The sequence below is a fragment of the Microplitis demolitor genome, chromosome 5 (assembly GCF_026212275.2).
Source record: "Microplitis demolitor isolate Queensland-Clemson2020A chromosome 5, iyMicDemo2.1a, whole genome shotgun sequence".
In the NCBI taxonomy this organism is placed as follows: Eukaryota; Metazoa; Arthropoda; class Insecta; order Hymenoptera; family Braconidae; genus Microplitis; species Microplitis demolitor.
Genome location: NC_068549.1, coordinates 9,692,263 through 9,706,734, shown reverse-complemented (window position 1 = coordinate 9,706,734; position 14,472 = coordinate 9,692,263). Strand labels below are relative to the sequence as shown.

General features: G+C 28.0%; 1 protein-coding gene across 7 annotated transcripts in view; it reads right to left on the bottom strand.

Moving 5' to 3' along the window:
* The window catches only part of LOC103572280 (probable phospholipid-transporting ATPase IA), a 60,495-nt gene that overhangs the window by 19,928 nt on the left and 26,095 nt on the right, over positions 1-14,472 (bottom strand). Inside the window, exons 1-11 of one of the 7 annotated variants that reach the window (XM_053739609.1) lie at positions 12,155-12,432; positions 11,414-11,506; positions 10,197-10,264; positions 9,341-9,576; positions 9,159-9,257; positions 5,942-8,443; positions 4,769-4,909; positions 4,580-4,698; positions 4,376-4,510; positions 4,180-4,284; positions 2,988-3,435 (exon numbers count right to left, since the gene is read on the bottom strand). In XM_053739609.1, the coding sequence (XP_053595584.1) occupies positions 3,153-3,435; positions 4,180-4,284; positions 4,376-4,510; positions 4,580-4,698; positions 4,769-4,909; positions 5,942-8,443; positions 9,159-9,257; positions 9,341-9,576; positions 10,197-10,264; positions 11,414-11,506; positions 12,155-12,168 (3,795 nt within the window). In that variant the 5' untranslated portion in view covers positions 12,169-12,432 and the 3' untranslated portion in view covers positions 2,988-3,152. Of the gene's footprint in view, positions 1-1,338; positions 1,437-2,987; positions 3,436-4,179; positions 4,285-4,375; positions 4,511-4,579; positions 4,699-4,768; positions 4,910-5,941; positions 8,444-9,158; positions 9,258-9,340; positions 9,577-10,196; positions 10,764-11,413; positions 11,507-12,154; positions 12,433-14,472 lie in introns of those variants that run through there. The other 6 variants (XM_014443008.2, XM_008550807.3, XM_014443005.2 and 3 more) reach the window with 6 other exon arrangements.

Below are 14,472 nucleotides of genomic sequence, written 5' to 3'. Positions count from 1 at the left end.
AAGACTCAGTGAGCGGTAAAATAAGAATTTTATCGATCACTGGAACTTCACTCAAACCGAAACTGTACTGGCTAGGTTTTCTCTGTGGTTTCCCTACGCTACTGTTCCTCCACTGCACAAGGGAGGTAGCAGTGCATCACCATAATGATGCAGTACAATATAAGCACAAGTCGGGCCACAGCCGCACAAACACCCGGGTGTAGGAAAAATGAACTGAGTAAACATTGTATACCATGTGACAGGCGATGCTTGCCTATATACATAGTGGGTTTGCAATTAAATAAAAAAAAAATAATTGTCACAAATCGTTTTTTCTAATCAGGGAATGTAATTTAATATATTTATATGAAATTGGACTATAAAAATTTATATTATTATATATAAATATCAGTGGGTATACCGTGTAATCACGGTGGATATACCGTGGAACCATGGTGGATATACCGTGGAACCATGGTGGTAAAATGGCACAAACCCACCGTGGTTCTCCAGTGTTTCCACCGTGATTCAAATCCGCCAGGGACGTCGAACAAATAAAATTCATCTTAGATATCAACAAGCATTTATGATATCATTGAAGTCTAAAACGTTTTTGCAGTCGATTGGTTAGTCGTATCTCGATATCGATAGTTTTAATTTTTATAATAACTTAATACAACTCAATGAAATTAGACAGTAAAAATAAAGGCTAAAACACCGTTAGCGGCGGAAAAATTAAATAATGCTATAAAAAAATTTCAGTATTTACTGGATCGTGGTATTTCTTTCAACTTTTTATTCTTTTTGAGTGCCCCTAACGCATGAAAAAATTTATAAAAATATTAAAAATGAGGGCGCTATAGTTTTTTCTGATGAATTATAATTATTTAAATTAGTTCTCATTACTACAATGGGTAAACTTTCATAATTTTAAGCCGAATAATCAATTACTTATCAACTGAAATATGAATTTTGTAAAAAAATGTTTTTTTAGAAAAGCTAGAAAAAATGAGAACTAACTATCACTCTATCTACGGTAAAGATACACTATAGGCTCGCGCTATACACACTCAACATATACACGTATGTAACGTGTACTTGACACGAGATACTATCGTGTCTCCTGATCATTTCTTTTTTATTAAAATAATAATTGGAGTATATTATATCATTATATTGTTTGGACTCAGTTATTGCTTATTGAGGAGAAGAGTCTTATTACGGGCAGGCTTGTAACGGGTAGTCGACTGTATTTTTAAAAAATATAATTTAAAATTAAAAATTATTTAAATTAGTTCTGAATAATATTTAATAATATCCATTAAATGGTTAATAAATTAGGTGCACTTAGCAACTTACGCGATAATTCCACTTCAACATTGACTCGGGTAGCTGCATTTGAACGTCGAGTGAAAACACTTTTAACGTTTTTTAGTAGCCTCGCTGTCTCCGTCAATCTGGAAGCCGTGCATTGTGAAACGTTTGAAAAATTTTGTGCATAAATATAATCATATATGAATAATTAACGATGTCATCTTCACTGTTGATCCAATAGTTATAAAATAAATAATTTTATACTGATGTAATTCTAACATTACATTACTTACGTTTTATACAGTCGAAAAATCTTAAGAATAGTTTAATAAAATATCGTGCAGCTACGCAATTTATCGAGCGTAAAACATGCAAAAAACAGTTAACATTTATCATTACAAGATATGTATGATTAAAATAAAAACAAATTAAGCATAGTAAGCTAAATTATTTTCTAAATTAAAATTGTTTCCTACTTTTTTTATTTAAGCAGATGAAAAATTAAATTAAAGTTAATTTTACATCATCTACTTCTAAAAGAAGTACTTACACCTCGCGAGATCAGCAATTGCATGCACAGGCCTGTACGTATTACTGTTTTGAAAAGTATCAAAGAATAAAAATTTATTAAAATTTTGTCACTAATCACTCTGGAATTTTTTAAGCTTATTCAACTATGATTCTCAAATTTATTAAGTTTTTTAGCAAGTTATACTTCTTTGTAAAGCTAACTATGTATTTTTTTATTATTTTAATCATTGTAATTTTTTTTATTTTGTTTTATGTGATCGTTTGGTATTCATATGACCAAAGTACTACACTAAAAATCGTAATGTGTGGTGATAAGACCGGACAATTAGTTAATATTAGACAACTAATATAAGAAATCTTAAAATGTTTTATTTCCTATAAAATCATTATCTTTACGGTACCATCCGGCAACTTAAGCTACAAAATACTTGAACTTTTTTGGAATATGCTTTTTTTTAATTTTAATAAAAAGAAGTATAACTTTTAATGCGCGTACATAAGTACATACACGCACTAACTTCTTTTTTTTTTAATTTTTTTAATCTAATACAGTAATGTTCTTCTATTAAAGGTATAGGGTAGAATTACCGGTTAAGGACATTTTAAATACCTTTAAATCACAGAAATTACTGTCGTATAAAGAAACACTTTTCATAGTAACAATATTTTGTTAGAAAAATATATAAAAATAAAATATGAAGTTTTCACAAATGGTGTAGTGTCCAAAACCAGTACTTCTACTTTACTTAAAGTTAATTTCACTAAAAAAACTTTTCACTGAATCATAGAAAAAATCATAAAAGCTAGATTAGTAAACATAAAAAATTGATTAAATATTTTAATAATTAAATCTTAAATAAAAGTGATTAATAAAATTAATAATAACAAATAAATCATTAATTAAATTATTTAACAATGTAAATTTGGAAAAATAATAAATATATTTTTTTAATTATAAATTTAATTCAGATTATACAATACATATTTTATTTAAATCTAAATTTGTTAAATTTAAAAAAACATTCATAGAAATGAATATAATTTATCTTATAACACATATTTCTTATTAGTTGAAAAGTAAAACAATCAAAAATTTATAAAATTATAATAATTATAGAAAATTTTTTTTTTCGAAAAATAAAATAAAAACCATTAACTTAATAAATTATAAATAACGTATTAATAAAATTTTATTTAATTTTCATCGGCTCATGGTAGCAAAATTTTATGCTCAGAAAATATAAAATGATATTACTATATTGTAAAAATAAAATATTATAGCAGATTTAAAAAAAAAAAATTTATTATATTTCCAATTACTTAATTAATCAATCGATTCTTACAACGTAATGTGATCGGCATGCACAAGTGATAATTTTGTAATGAACATCATGTGAACGGGTTGAATAAAAAATGTGTTTAGTATAACAAGTACAATTTCTTAAAGAGTGTGGGTGTGACTTGAACGAATGTTGAAACCATGAACGAGGTGATGCGACAATTGTAAACGGACAAATCTTCGCTCGTCTTCGTCGAGATAATCGAAGTATACATAAACACCGATTCATGTATCGCACCATCGTTCTTTGCTTCTTGTTATGATATTTTTTTCTTACATAAATTTATTATACATTTATTACAAATAAATACCATTTAAATATTGTACTAAGTAATAGTTATTTTCGATACGTATGCGGAACGGTAGGGATTCTGACGGCTTGAAGTGACGTCACGAGTTTGAGGCTATGAGCGCATTCTTAGCAAGACCGGATATAGTACGAGGTCTTGATGAGAATGTATTCATAGCCTCAAACGCGTGCCTGCACTTCAAGTTTGTTAGGGTTCCTACCTTTGAGCATAAAGTATCGAACAAAATTTTTTGTCATATCGACGGCGGAAGTTGAATTTGCGAGAGAAACAGTCAAAAATGTTTAATTACTGTTTAGTTAATTTGAAAGTTCTACCTAGCGGACGTTTATCGAATTAAAAAATAATTCGACTCATCTATAGCGTATTGTAGTAGTCGTGTAGGAATGTAGAGACAGATAGAGAGAGAGGTTACTTTTCGATAGTAGTTCGAGGAAAGTTAATTAAACTATAGATTGCCAGAAATCGTATAGTTTGCGCCCTCTGCATGTTCTCGACAATTTAACTTCCGCGGTTGATATGACAAAAAAACTATTTCTATCATGCATCGAAAAAGAAATTTTTTTTTTTTAAATTTATAAAAACAAAATCAAGCTTGCTGATAGTCAAAATTTGTTATCAGCCTAACGTTAAGTAATTGTGATAAACTACAGTTTTTTTACTCGAGAAAAAAAAAACAATAAGGAAGAAAAAATCAAATAAACTTACGAGCTTCTGTAATCTTGATTGGTGAATAAATCGCCTGGATCGGATTTTTTAATTTCCTGCTCTCTCGCTGCTTCCGTAAGAGATTTAAACATTGTATTTGTCACACTGAGATATCAACAAAAATACAGAATAACAAAGATAATTATAATAAAATTTTAAATTATCAATGAAAAGAAAAGAAAAAAAAAATACTTACGCCTTTACTGTCACATCGACAAGCAAAACTGCTGTAGGTATTAGAATAAGCCCCAGCCAGAAAACAGGTGAAGTAAAAAGCATTTTATCGTTACCTAACATAACAGCACCAACATTTAATACTGGCCAAAAGTTACTATAAATATAAAAAATAACGATAAAAACATCGTTTATTAATTAAATTATTAAAAATTATAAAATTTACCTGTATATTAAAATAAATAAAAACCATAGAATAATTGATCCCCATGTTGCTAAATGAGTTACCCATGTCCATGAATTCGTAATGAGGCCTGCTTTAACACAGACAGTAACTACTACATACTAAAAATAAAAAATTAAATTACTACTTGATACGATAAAAAATTATTAATTATAAATATTTAAATATTACAGTGTATACAAAATTTCCTAGAATAATATAACCACCATCTCGACCATTGGCCCATATAACATCTTGCTCTAATGCCAAAAGTGATAACCAGTACAGTAGAGATGAATGGATTAAAGCGTTTATTATCCAAACCCAAAAGACCTGTGTATTAATATAAAATGTATGATTTAAAATGTATATTGAACATCCGATTTTACGAAATTTTCAAACAAAAAAAAAAAAAAAAAAAAAAAAAAATAGTAATGCACTGTAAAAAGTCGGAAGTGAATACGGATTTTATTTAAATTCGAATTCATTCTGTTACTCGGAGTTCTGGAGTTTAAAAAAAAATAACTCGGCATGCGGAGTTAGTATTTAATAGAAATAAATTTTTTATGAGAAATATAATTATTTTAATATATAATTGATTCAGGTATTAAAATATTATGTTTTTAATTAATAAAATCTTTTAGTAACTCACTAAATTTCAATTTCATATAATATATAGTAAAAACATTAAATTATTTAATAGTTACAGTGACATAGTTTTTATGAGAATAATTTATATTTCGGTACAATATAAAATGTTGTTTCATGGTATGGTTGATATAATTTATATGACAATTTGTAACTCAGTGAAATTATATTAATTATGGAAAATGAAAAGTCTGTTTCTTGAACTTCATAAGCGTGAATGTTTTTATTATCAGCTGTTTATGATTTTTTGTTTTAAATTATTTCGCGTAAATATATGTAACGGAATCTTGTAACTATTCCGTACTCAATATAAATGTCTAAATATAAAAAACCAAACTTCACTGTGCATAAGTTATTTACTCCACTAGTTTTACTACGATTTCATTCTACGGAGTTTTGTTATAATTCATAGTTTTCAATACTTCCCTTCGAAGTAAATTTCGACCCGAGGAGATTAAATAAATAAAAATCGTCTATCCCGCATGCATTCCGCAAATTTTTTACAGTTCAATAATTTGATTTTCCAGTTTTTTTTATTTTATTGACCGAAAAAATTTAAAATGATCTTTATCTTGTATTCTTAAAGTTTATTTTAATATTTGAAATAAAAAATGTTTCAGTTCAAATAATTCAAACTGCAATTACAAATGCTGCAATATTCTATAAAATATAACATGCGTTTTTTTTTTAATTTATATGAATAGATGGATGTAATACCTTAATATTAAACGTCGATTCGTTAGTATTTTTGGCAGCGTATAGTCTCGGATGCGCGAGATGAGTCTCAGCAGAACAGACTTTATCAAAGAGGCCCATTGCCAGCGGTGGTGCCGCAGTAAACACAACATTATAAAGACCGATAGACCATCTTTCAAATAAAATTTGACCGGACCATCCCGAATAAATGGCAAACCACAATTCAATAACATACAGACAAATATTTTTATAGAAAGAATATAAAATCAATTTACACATTCGACTATAATTCCATGATCCATGGACAAATAATAAACGTTTAAGATAACAAAATTGAGCTATTGAGTAGTCTGAAGCACACGCAGCTTGTAGGCCTTCAACGCCGGAAATACCGACACCAATATGAGCTTTTTGTATCATTGCGACATCATTAGCTCCATCGCCAATTGCTAAAGTAACAGCTTTTGTATTACTTGTAACTAAGTCGACAACTTCAGCTTTTTGCATTGGTGATACCCGGCAACATATTACGACTTTGCATGAGGTACATAAATCTAAAAAATCTCTTCTCAAGTCACAAGACAACGCATACTTTAAGCTATTGCCATCTATTACAAGACCAACATCATTTTGACAACGTAAATCTTGTCCAAAATCAGCGCAATGTTGAATAATAACATCTCGCGTTTTGTCTAAGGAACTTTCGTTGACGATAATTAATGGCATTGATTGAGTTATTAAACGACAAGAGTATCCGATATTAATTGCAGTCTCTTGTTTGTCTCCAGTTAATACCCAGACATTTATGTCTGCTTGAATAAGTGCTTGTAGTGTTTCTGGTACTTGGTCCTGCAAATGATCTTCTATAGCAGTTGCTCCAAGCAATGTTAATTTTGTTTCAATAAGATTTGCCGCTTCTTCTAATTTACTATCACGTGTTGACATTGATATTTCTGCTTTGTGATAAATTTCACTCCACCATTCATAACGATTGTCTGGTATATCAGCTGAAGCAAAACAAAGAGTTCTCAATCCTTCAGTAGCAAATGATTCCAAATGATCTAAAGTACTTTGACGAAAATCATCGCCTACTTCCAACTCAACATCATTTATTTCAGTGGGCTTTGATGCAAGTCTTTCATAAATAACCGAATCAGCACCTTTACAAAATATTTTTATTTTACCTTCAGGAGTTTTTACTATCACTGACATACGTTTTCGCGTAGAGGTAAATTCAATAACATTTAAAATTTCATAACGTAGTCGTTCACCTAACGCAACTATTTCGACATACGAAGGAGTTCGTGTATCAAAAACATAACCAAATCTTCTTGCTCCATCAACAAGAGCTCGTTCATCCGGTGATGCAGCGTGATATATTATTTCATCATTTATTTTTTCTGGAATAACTGTATGACAAATTGACAGCATTATCATAAATTCATGTAATATTGCTGATGTAATTGCATTTTTAGTATTAATTACATTTGTAGAATCTGGTTTAATTCGCCATTCAGTAATATTTTTAACTAAATCACAATCATATGAACTACAACCAGGTTCTGTAGAGCTGGGTAAATCATAAATTTTACCAGCTATTGAACAACGTTTAAATTCCATAACATTTTTTGTAAGAGTTCCTGTCTTGTCTGTAAATACATAGTTAACCATACCCAATTCTTCATTTAGATTGCTTGTTCTTGCCATAGCAGGAGTATCAGTTTCTGCATGATACATTTCAATGTCCATATTTATAAAAGTAGCTTGAACATATCGAACAACTTCAAGTGTTACTTGAAGTGATATTGGTATTAAGTTGTTAAATAAAATAATAAAAGTAAGAAGATTGAATGCAAATTTTTTTACAATTGCTTCATGTTTAAGTTTTAAACCTAAGTACCAAAGACCTTCTTCATTCATTTCTGTCCAGAAAACATTAAATACAGCAGAAAAAAGGCACAATAGTAAAAGAATGAAGAAAAGCATAAGCACTTGGGTGTTTGTCAAACGATCTAATGTTGAACGTTTTAATGGTGCTGTTGCTGTATTATTTTGCATCAATTTAGTGTCATGTCCAGTATAAATTACAGCACCAAATACCCATTTAGTATTTCGTAATATAGCACCACGCAACAACAGCTGATCAGGTCCTAATGATACACTTTGTTTGTTTGTTTCTCGAAGTACACCATTAAATTCATATAGATGTCTATTTGGTGGTTCACATTGAATATTTGAACGAAAATTCATTAATTCTACAGTATCAATAAGCATTGCTGTTTCTGGATGTGCTTGACGAATTTTTAAATTTGTCTCACCATCTAAATTTGCAGTCTCGATAAATGACATCCCTTGTGGCTCTGAAGATGACAGCAGAATCAAATCGGCTGGGAAGAAATTGTTATTGTGCACTTTTACTACATCACCAACAGCTACATTCCGCCACTGTATCCATTGCCATCTTCCATCTCTAAGTACTTCCACTTCTCTCATATTTATTTCATCATCTGCTCTATGTCTTTTCTACAAAAATATTAAAATTATTAATAACTTAATAATTACCAGAAATTATTACTACATTGTAAAAAATTTACGGAGTAAACGCGGAGTGAGTGCGGAGTAGATAATTTTTTACTCATTCACTTTCCTTCGGGGTGAAATTTACTCCGAATGGAAGTTCGAAAAATATTAATTATTACAAAACTCCGTGGAATGAAATCGTAGTAAAAACTAGTGGAGTAAATAACTTATGCACAGTGAGATTTGGTTTTTTAATATAATTTCATTGAGTTACAAAGTGTCATATGAATTAAATCAACCACACCACGAAGCAACATTTTATATTGTACCGAAATATAAATATTCCCATAAAAACTATGACACTATAACTATTAAATAATTTAATGCTTTTACTATGTGTCATGTGAAATAAAAATTTAGTGAGTTACTAAAAGATTCTATGAATTAAAAACATAATATATTAATACCTGAATCAATTATTTATGAAAATAATTATATTTTTCATAAAAAAGGTATTTAAGTTTAGGATTGAAATGAGATCCGCATCACTCCGCTCAAAAGAAAATCCCTATTGACTCCACATGCCGAGTGATTTTTGTTTTTAACTCCAGAATTTCAATCGACAGAGTGAATTCGGATTTAAATAAAATCCATATTCACTTCCAATTTTTTACAGTGCATACAATATTAATAATATAAATTATATTTTTAAACTTACAAAATCTTCAACTATTTCTTTTAAAGCAGATACACTCAGGATAAAAATCAATGGCACAAGTGTGGTATATCGACCAGTAGGGGAAACATCAGGTATTTGCTGAAATATATATACATATATGTATTATTATAAAAACAATTAAATTTAATTGATAATGATATTGATACTAAATAATTATTAACCTGCATAAGTGCAATAAATAGGAAGAAACAATTGCTATATCGTCGAAATTGTTCGAAGAGAAAGGAAGGTATGAAGGAAAGTAGCGAATATTTTGCTGTGGTTATGTGATTATTTTTATACTTTGCTGGTTGATGAGGGGCATTTACAAATACTATCCTTTCTTCATGATCCTCTTGTACCACAACCGGCCGGTCTTCGCTTGATGAAGTTCCATTTTCCGCTCTATTTCCTCCTACTGTAAAATAAATAAATTCATAAGCTAAATAACTTTTTATTTAACACTAGTTTAATACTATAAACTGCAATCGAATTATTTTTTAATAAAATCAATTTGATGAATGACTACATCGATTTATTTTATATTATAATTGTTTAGTATTATGAACCAACAAAAAATTAATTCATACTAATTTATATTGTTAAAATAATAAATTTTATAACTAGCATAATTACTTTGTCATAAAAATACGAAATATTAGCGATTGATAATAAACTATTAAAAGTTGCTTTTCTAATGATTCGTGAGAAATTAACAGTTGTATTAGTGATTTATGAGATATTTTTAAACCTTACATAATTATACATAATAATTGTATTGATTAATTTAGACCTTTAAAGTTCATAATCAATAATAATTGTAAATTTTATTTATCAACACAACGTAAAAATAAATAAAATTTATAAATGAATATTGTTTACACTAAATATAGTATATTAATTACTATAGATATTGTAAATTAACAAAGTAAATTAGGTCTTTAAAGCTTATTTACTTAATATCTTCATTTATATGGAAGATTAAATTTAATATAAAATATAAAATTTAAAAAAATTAATTTGTTTTTATAAACTTACAATTTTGTCCATGTAAGTAGAGACTGCATCGTGATCTTATATCATTGAACCAACGTATAAACCGTAGGCTTAATAAATCCATATTTAAAACATTTATTTTATTAATAATATTCAATTATTATAATTAATACATTTTGTAAATTTTAAACTTATTTATTTTTGTTATGAACATAGTAAATTTTCTACGCGAATCACATTAGTTATTTTACTATCAGCATATATTCGATAAACTAAAGATAACACGGTTATTAATGTGTGTAGATAAATTTTTCACTTATAAATTAATCTGTCACGCATATGTATTCTGATACATTCACATTAACACACTTGTATTATTTATTTAATAGCACGTGTTTGTTTATAAATAAATAATAAAATTACTAAAAATTTTATGATTTGAAAATAATATTGATCAATTTTGATGGCTTCAGTGTTGAAAAAATTCACGAAACTGAATGTCAATTATATTTCAATGACAACTGGTGTCAAAAATTTATAAAATGATAAAATGAAATTCATTGATTCAATTTTTTAAAAATCAATATAATCCCCATGCGAAAATTTTAAAGTTAAATAATTATCACTTAGAAAACTAATATAATGAAATCATGGGTGCATAATAAATTATAAGTATCAAGTGACATCTGATAATACTTATTAAATACAATAATGGTATTTTTTGATCTTCAAGTAAAAGAATTTAAATTTATACACTTTAATTGGAAGAAACCTTACTAAATTGTGATTTTACAAAGTAAGTGACATGACTAGGAAGACTGTAATGTAGACAATAACGGAAAAAGCCTATTAAAGTAATAAAATAAAATACTTTTATGTGAAAAAAAAAAAAAAACCCTTAATAGTCACACCAATTATTGATAAAATTATTTTAAACTTGTTAATTAAATTATCATCGTAAAATTCATCAACTATTTATTGATTATTTAAAACTGTTATTATTTATTTTGATGTCTTGACAATATAAATTTAATTTTAATAAATTATTGAAGATGATTGACTAATTTAAATAAAATGTTTCAAATAGGTTTATAATATTTAAGTAAAACAGTTGCGGTTTGTTGAGCGTTTTAACTTCACACTATCATGTCAATCAAATTGATTTGATAACGATCGCTACGAACACAATTTAGCAATCGTCGTCATCATTGTAACCCTGGGAAATTACATCCTACTTTTCAATTTTAGGATGTTCTTACTGTCTCTGTCGTATATTGACGCCACACCCCGACTGTTCTGACTTAACTAATGACGTCGTAAAGTTTGTGCACGTGTAACAGAAAATATTGAGACTGCGTACAAAATAATACTTTTATTTTTTATTGTACATTTGTTTTTCTATACGACTCTGTATTATTAATATTGTTATTTTTAGAGTATAATTGAAGGCACATCAGATCCATATCGAATACAATTAATTTATTGGTATTATTTTGCTGGTTCCATGTACCAGCATTTTCAGAGCAAGTTCTACAACGTATTAAAAAATAAACTAACTAAAGTTTAAAGGTATATTTTTATTATTCAATTGATATAACCTCTTTGTTTGTTTATTTACGATGTTTAAAATAATTCAATTTTTCATAGGTTGTATTCAAATTTAAATTTAACAAAAACTATTTTTTTATTTGAAAAAATTATTATAAAATATTTTCTTTTGAATGAAAAATTGTAAGTAGAGTATCTATAACTGTCAACTTATTAAAACTAATTGCTTTAATACAATTGTTAAAACCGTAATTATGTAAAAAAAAATTAACATTAATTTTAAAAAATTGACTTTATATTATGTACTGTAGAATTTGATCAGAAAATTCTGGTAGATGGAACCAGCAAAATATTACCAATAAATTACTTTTTACTCGGTATGGATTGGATGTGCCTTTAATTTAACTCAAATCATAATTATATTTAAACACATTTTAAATTAATTAAATTACAATATGACGACCATTTTTTAAATAATTTTTTCACTTAATAAAACCAATAAAATTTTTGAATGACGTTAAATATAAATCACTTAATTGAAATTAAATTGTGATTCATAGTTCGTATAAATATAAATATTTATAGAGTAAATTTTAACTACATCTGTCAAACACCATTGTAACCGTCACATTGTCAGTGGTTCTACCATTTTTCTCTTTTATTTAGCGGCCAAAGTTTGAGAGAGTAAATAATATGAGCGTCTGTGTAATAGAGAAAAAGATATAAACTCAATTAAAATAATACATTGTACTGATGCTCTGCGCACGTGCAACATTTAGTAAAGATTAGTAAGTGTACAGAAATTATAGTTGGATTAACGAGACTTTGCGTTTCGGATATTTTCGGTTTTTACCCCCACCATCTAAATTTAATACCTAAGACATTGTGTCTTGATGGTGGGGGTAAAAACCCGAAGCGCAAACTCTCGCTAATCTAACTATCAACTGGATTTATTATCATTCGCATGCGCATCGGCAACAAGTTGGTCAGCAAATATATAATGTACTGATGAGTGTGAATGTAACAGATATGAGACAATTTATAAATTTTAAATAAATAAATAAATAAAGTAAAATAATTAAAATTAAAAAAATGCGCGTACTGATTTTTCATTTATCTAAATATGCATTTTTTAATTTTATTCTACTGACATTTTATTCATTTATTTAAAAATTTACAGTTGTCAGCTATATTCATAAGGTGCTGAACTCTGTCGAGGTTTTATGATAACGTAATGCAAAAGGCATTGTCGATAACTAAAATAGGTACAGTAAACAACTTCAAATTCAAAATTGCCCTGATAGCCACATTTTCTCTTCGAAACACTGACGCTGATCGTTTTCGATCAAGTTAACGTCAAATTCTACTGTTACAAGTCTTAACCGTAATGTGAGTACACTATGAATTACAAGTAGACGTAAATCTATAGCCGTAATGGGAATGCAAGTTGAATCAGAAAGTTGCCTTAAGAGCCGGCAGTACTAACCAAACTCCCTTTCCCTTCTCATTACGTTTTAAATAATTATCCCTGCTTAAAAAATCCGATGATTCTTATAACTGTATATATAAGGCCCTATATCTAACTATAGCACTTCTCATAGAACTCATTCATTCTTATAAAATCTCTATGGGAATTTATGAGAATTTACTGGATTCTATGAGATTTTCTAAACAGGGGTGGGACTTGAATTATGAAAACCTTCCGAGAAAATTCGTCTTATACAGTTTTCGGAAGCTTAAAGAATCGCTGTGATGATAATCAATAAAATAATAGAAATCTAAAATTCACTCTCTAAAAATGAATTAATGAAATTCTCGCGAATCAGTGGATAATCACTATTTCTACAGCTATAAGTATAGCACTAATTCAACCAGTGGTATGCTTATAGCTGGTTCCCAATGAATATTCACTAATATGAAGTGAATCTTACTGATTGATTTTTAGAGAGCAAGAATTCGTTGAGTACACGTCATATCTTTAAAGTTACGGAAAAAAAGCTTTAAAAGGCCATTCTCATACAGTGCCCTCCACTTTAAATTTTAAATTACTTTCAATTGTCATAAGCGTATCAAAATCAGATTCATTAATTTAAAAAAATTCAAACTTTTATTTAAAAAAGGATAACGTAAAAGTGATTTATCTGAGATATAGAATTTAAAAGATTACTTACAGCTGTGGAATTGCTTAAATTTTCAAAAAAGAAAACAGTTAAAAATGATTGGGCGTTGGTTATTTAAATTTCCTCAAGTTATTCCGAAAAAAAATTTCAAAATTTCAAAATTTTTTTTTTTTTATTTTTTTTTTTTGAAAATTTAAGCACTGTCTGCAACAAAAATGTGGACAAATCTCAAAGAAAATTTTTTTTCTCATTTTGTTAAAGGTTATGAGCTTTTCAGAGCAAAAAACTTGATCCTCTAATTTTTTTAAAAATTCGATCGAGTGAAACAAAAAAAATGGCTGGTTATATTAATCTGGTTCTTTGTAGGGTTTTCATAGACATATAGAACTGTAATAGCACACTTAACATTATTGATTTCCACAATATTTTCAATCCAGCGCTTGATTTTCCAAAAAACAACCAAAAGCCCTTTTTTTGTTGCATTTTTAAATTCATGTGACAAAAGGAAAAAAAATTTTTTTCGAAAAAGCAGTTGCTAATCTTTCAAGGGAATTTATTCAAGTTTTTAAAATCCACTATCAACTTTCTGTGCGATCATTGGTTGCTTAGATATCGATAATCAAAGACAATTGGATCCTTTTCCATTTGAA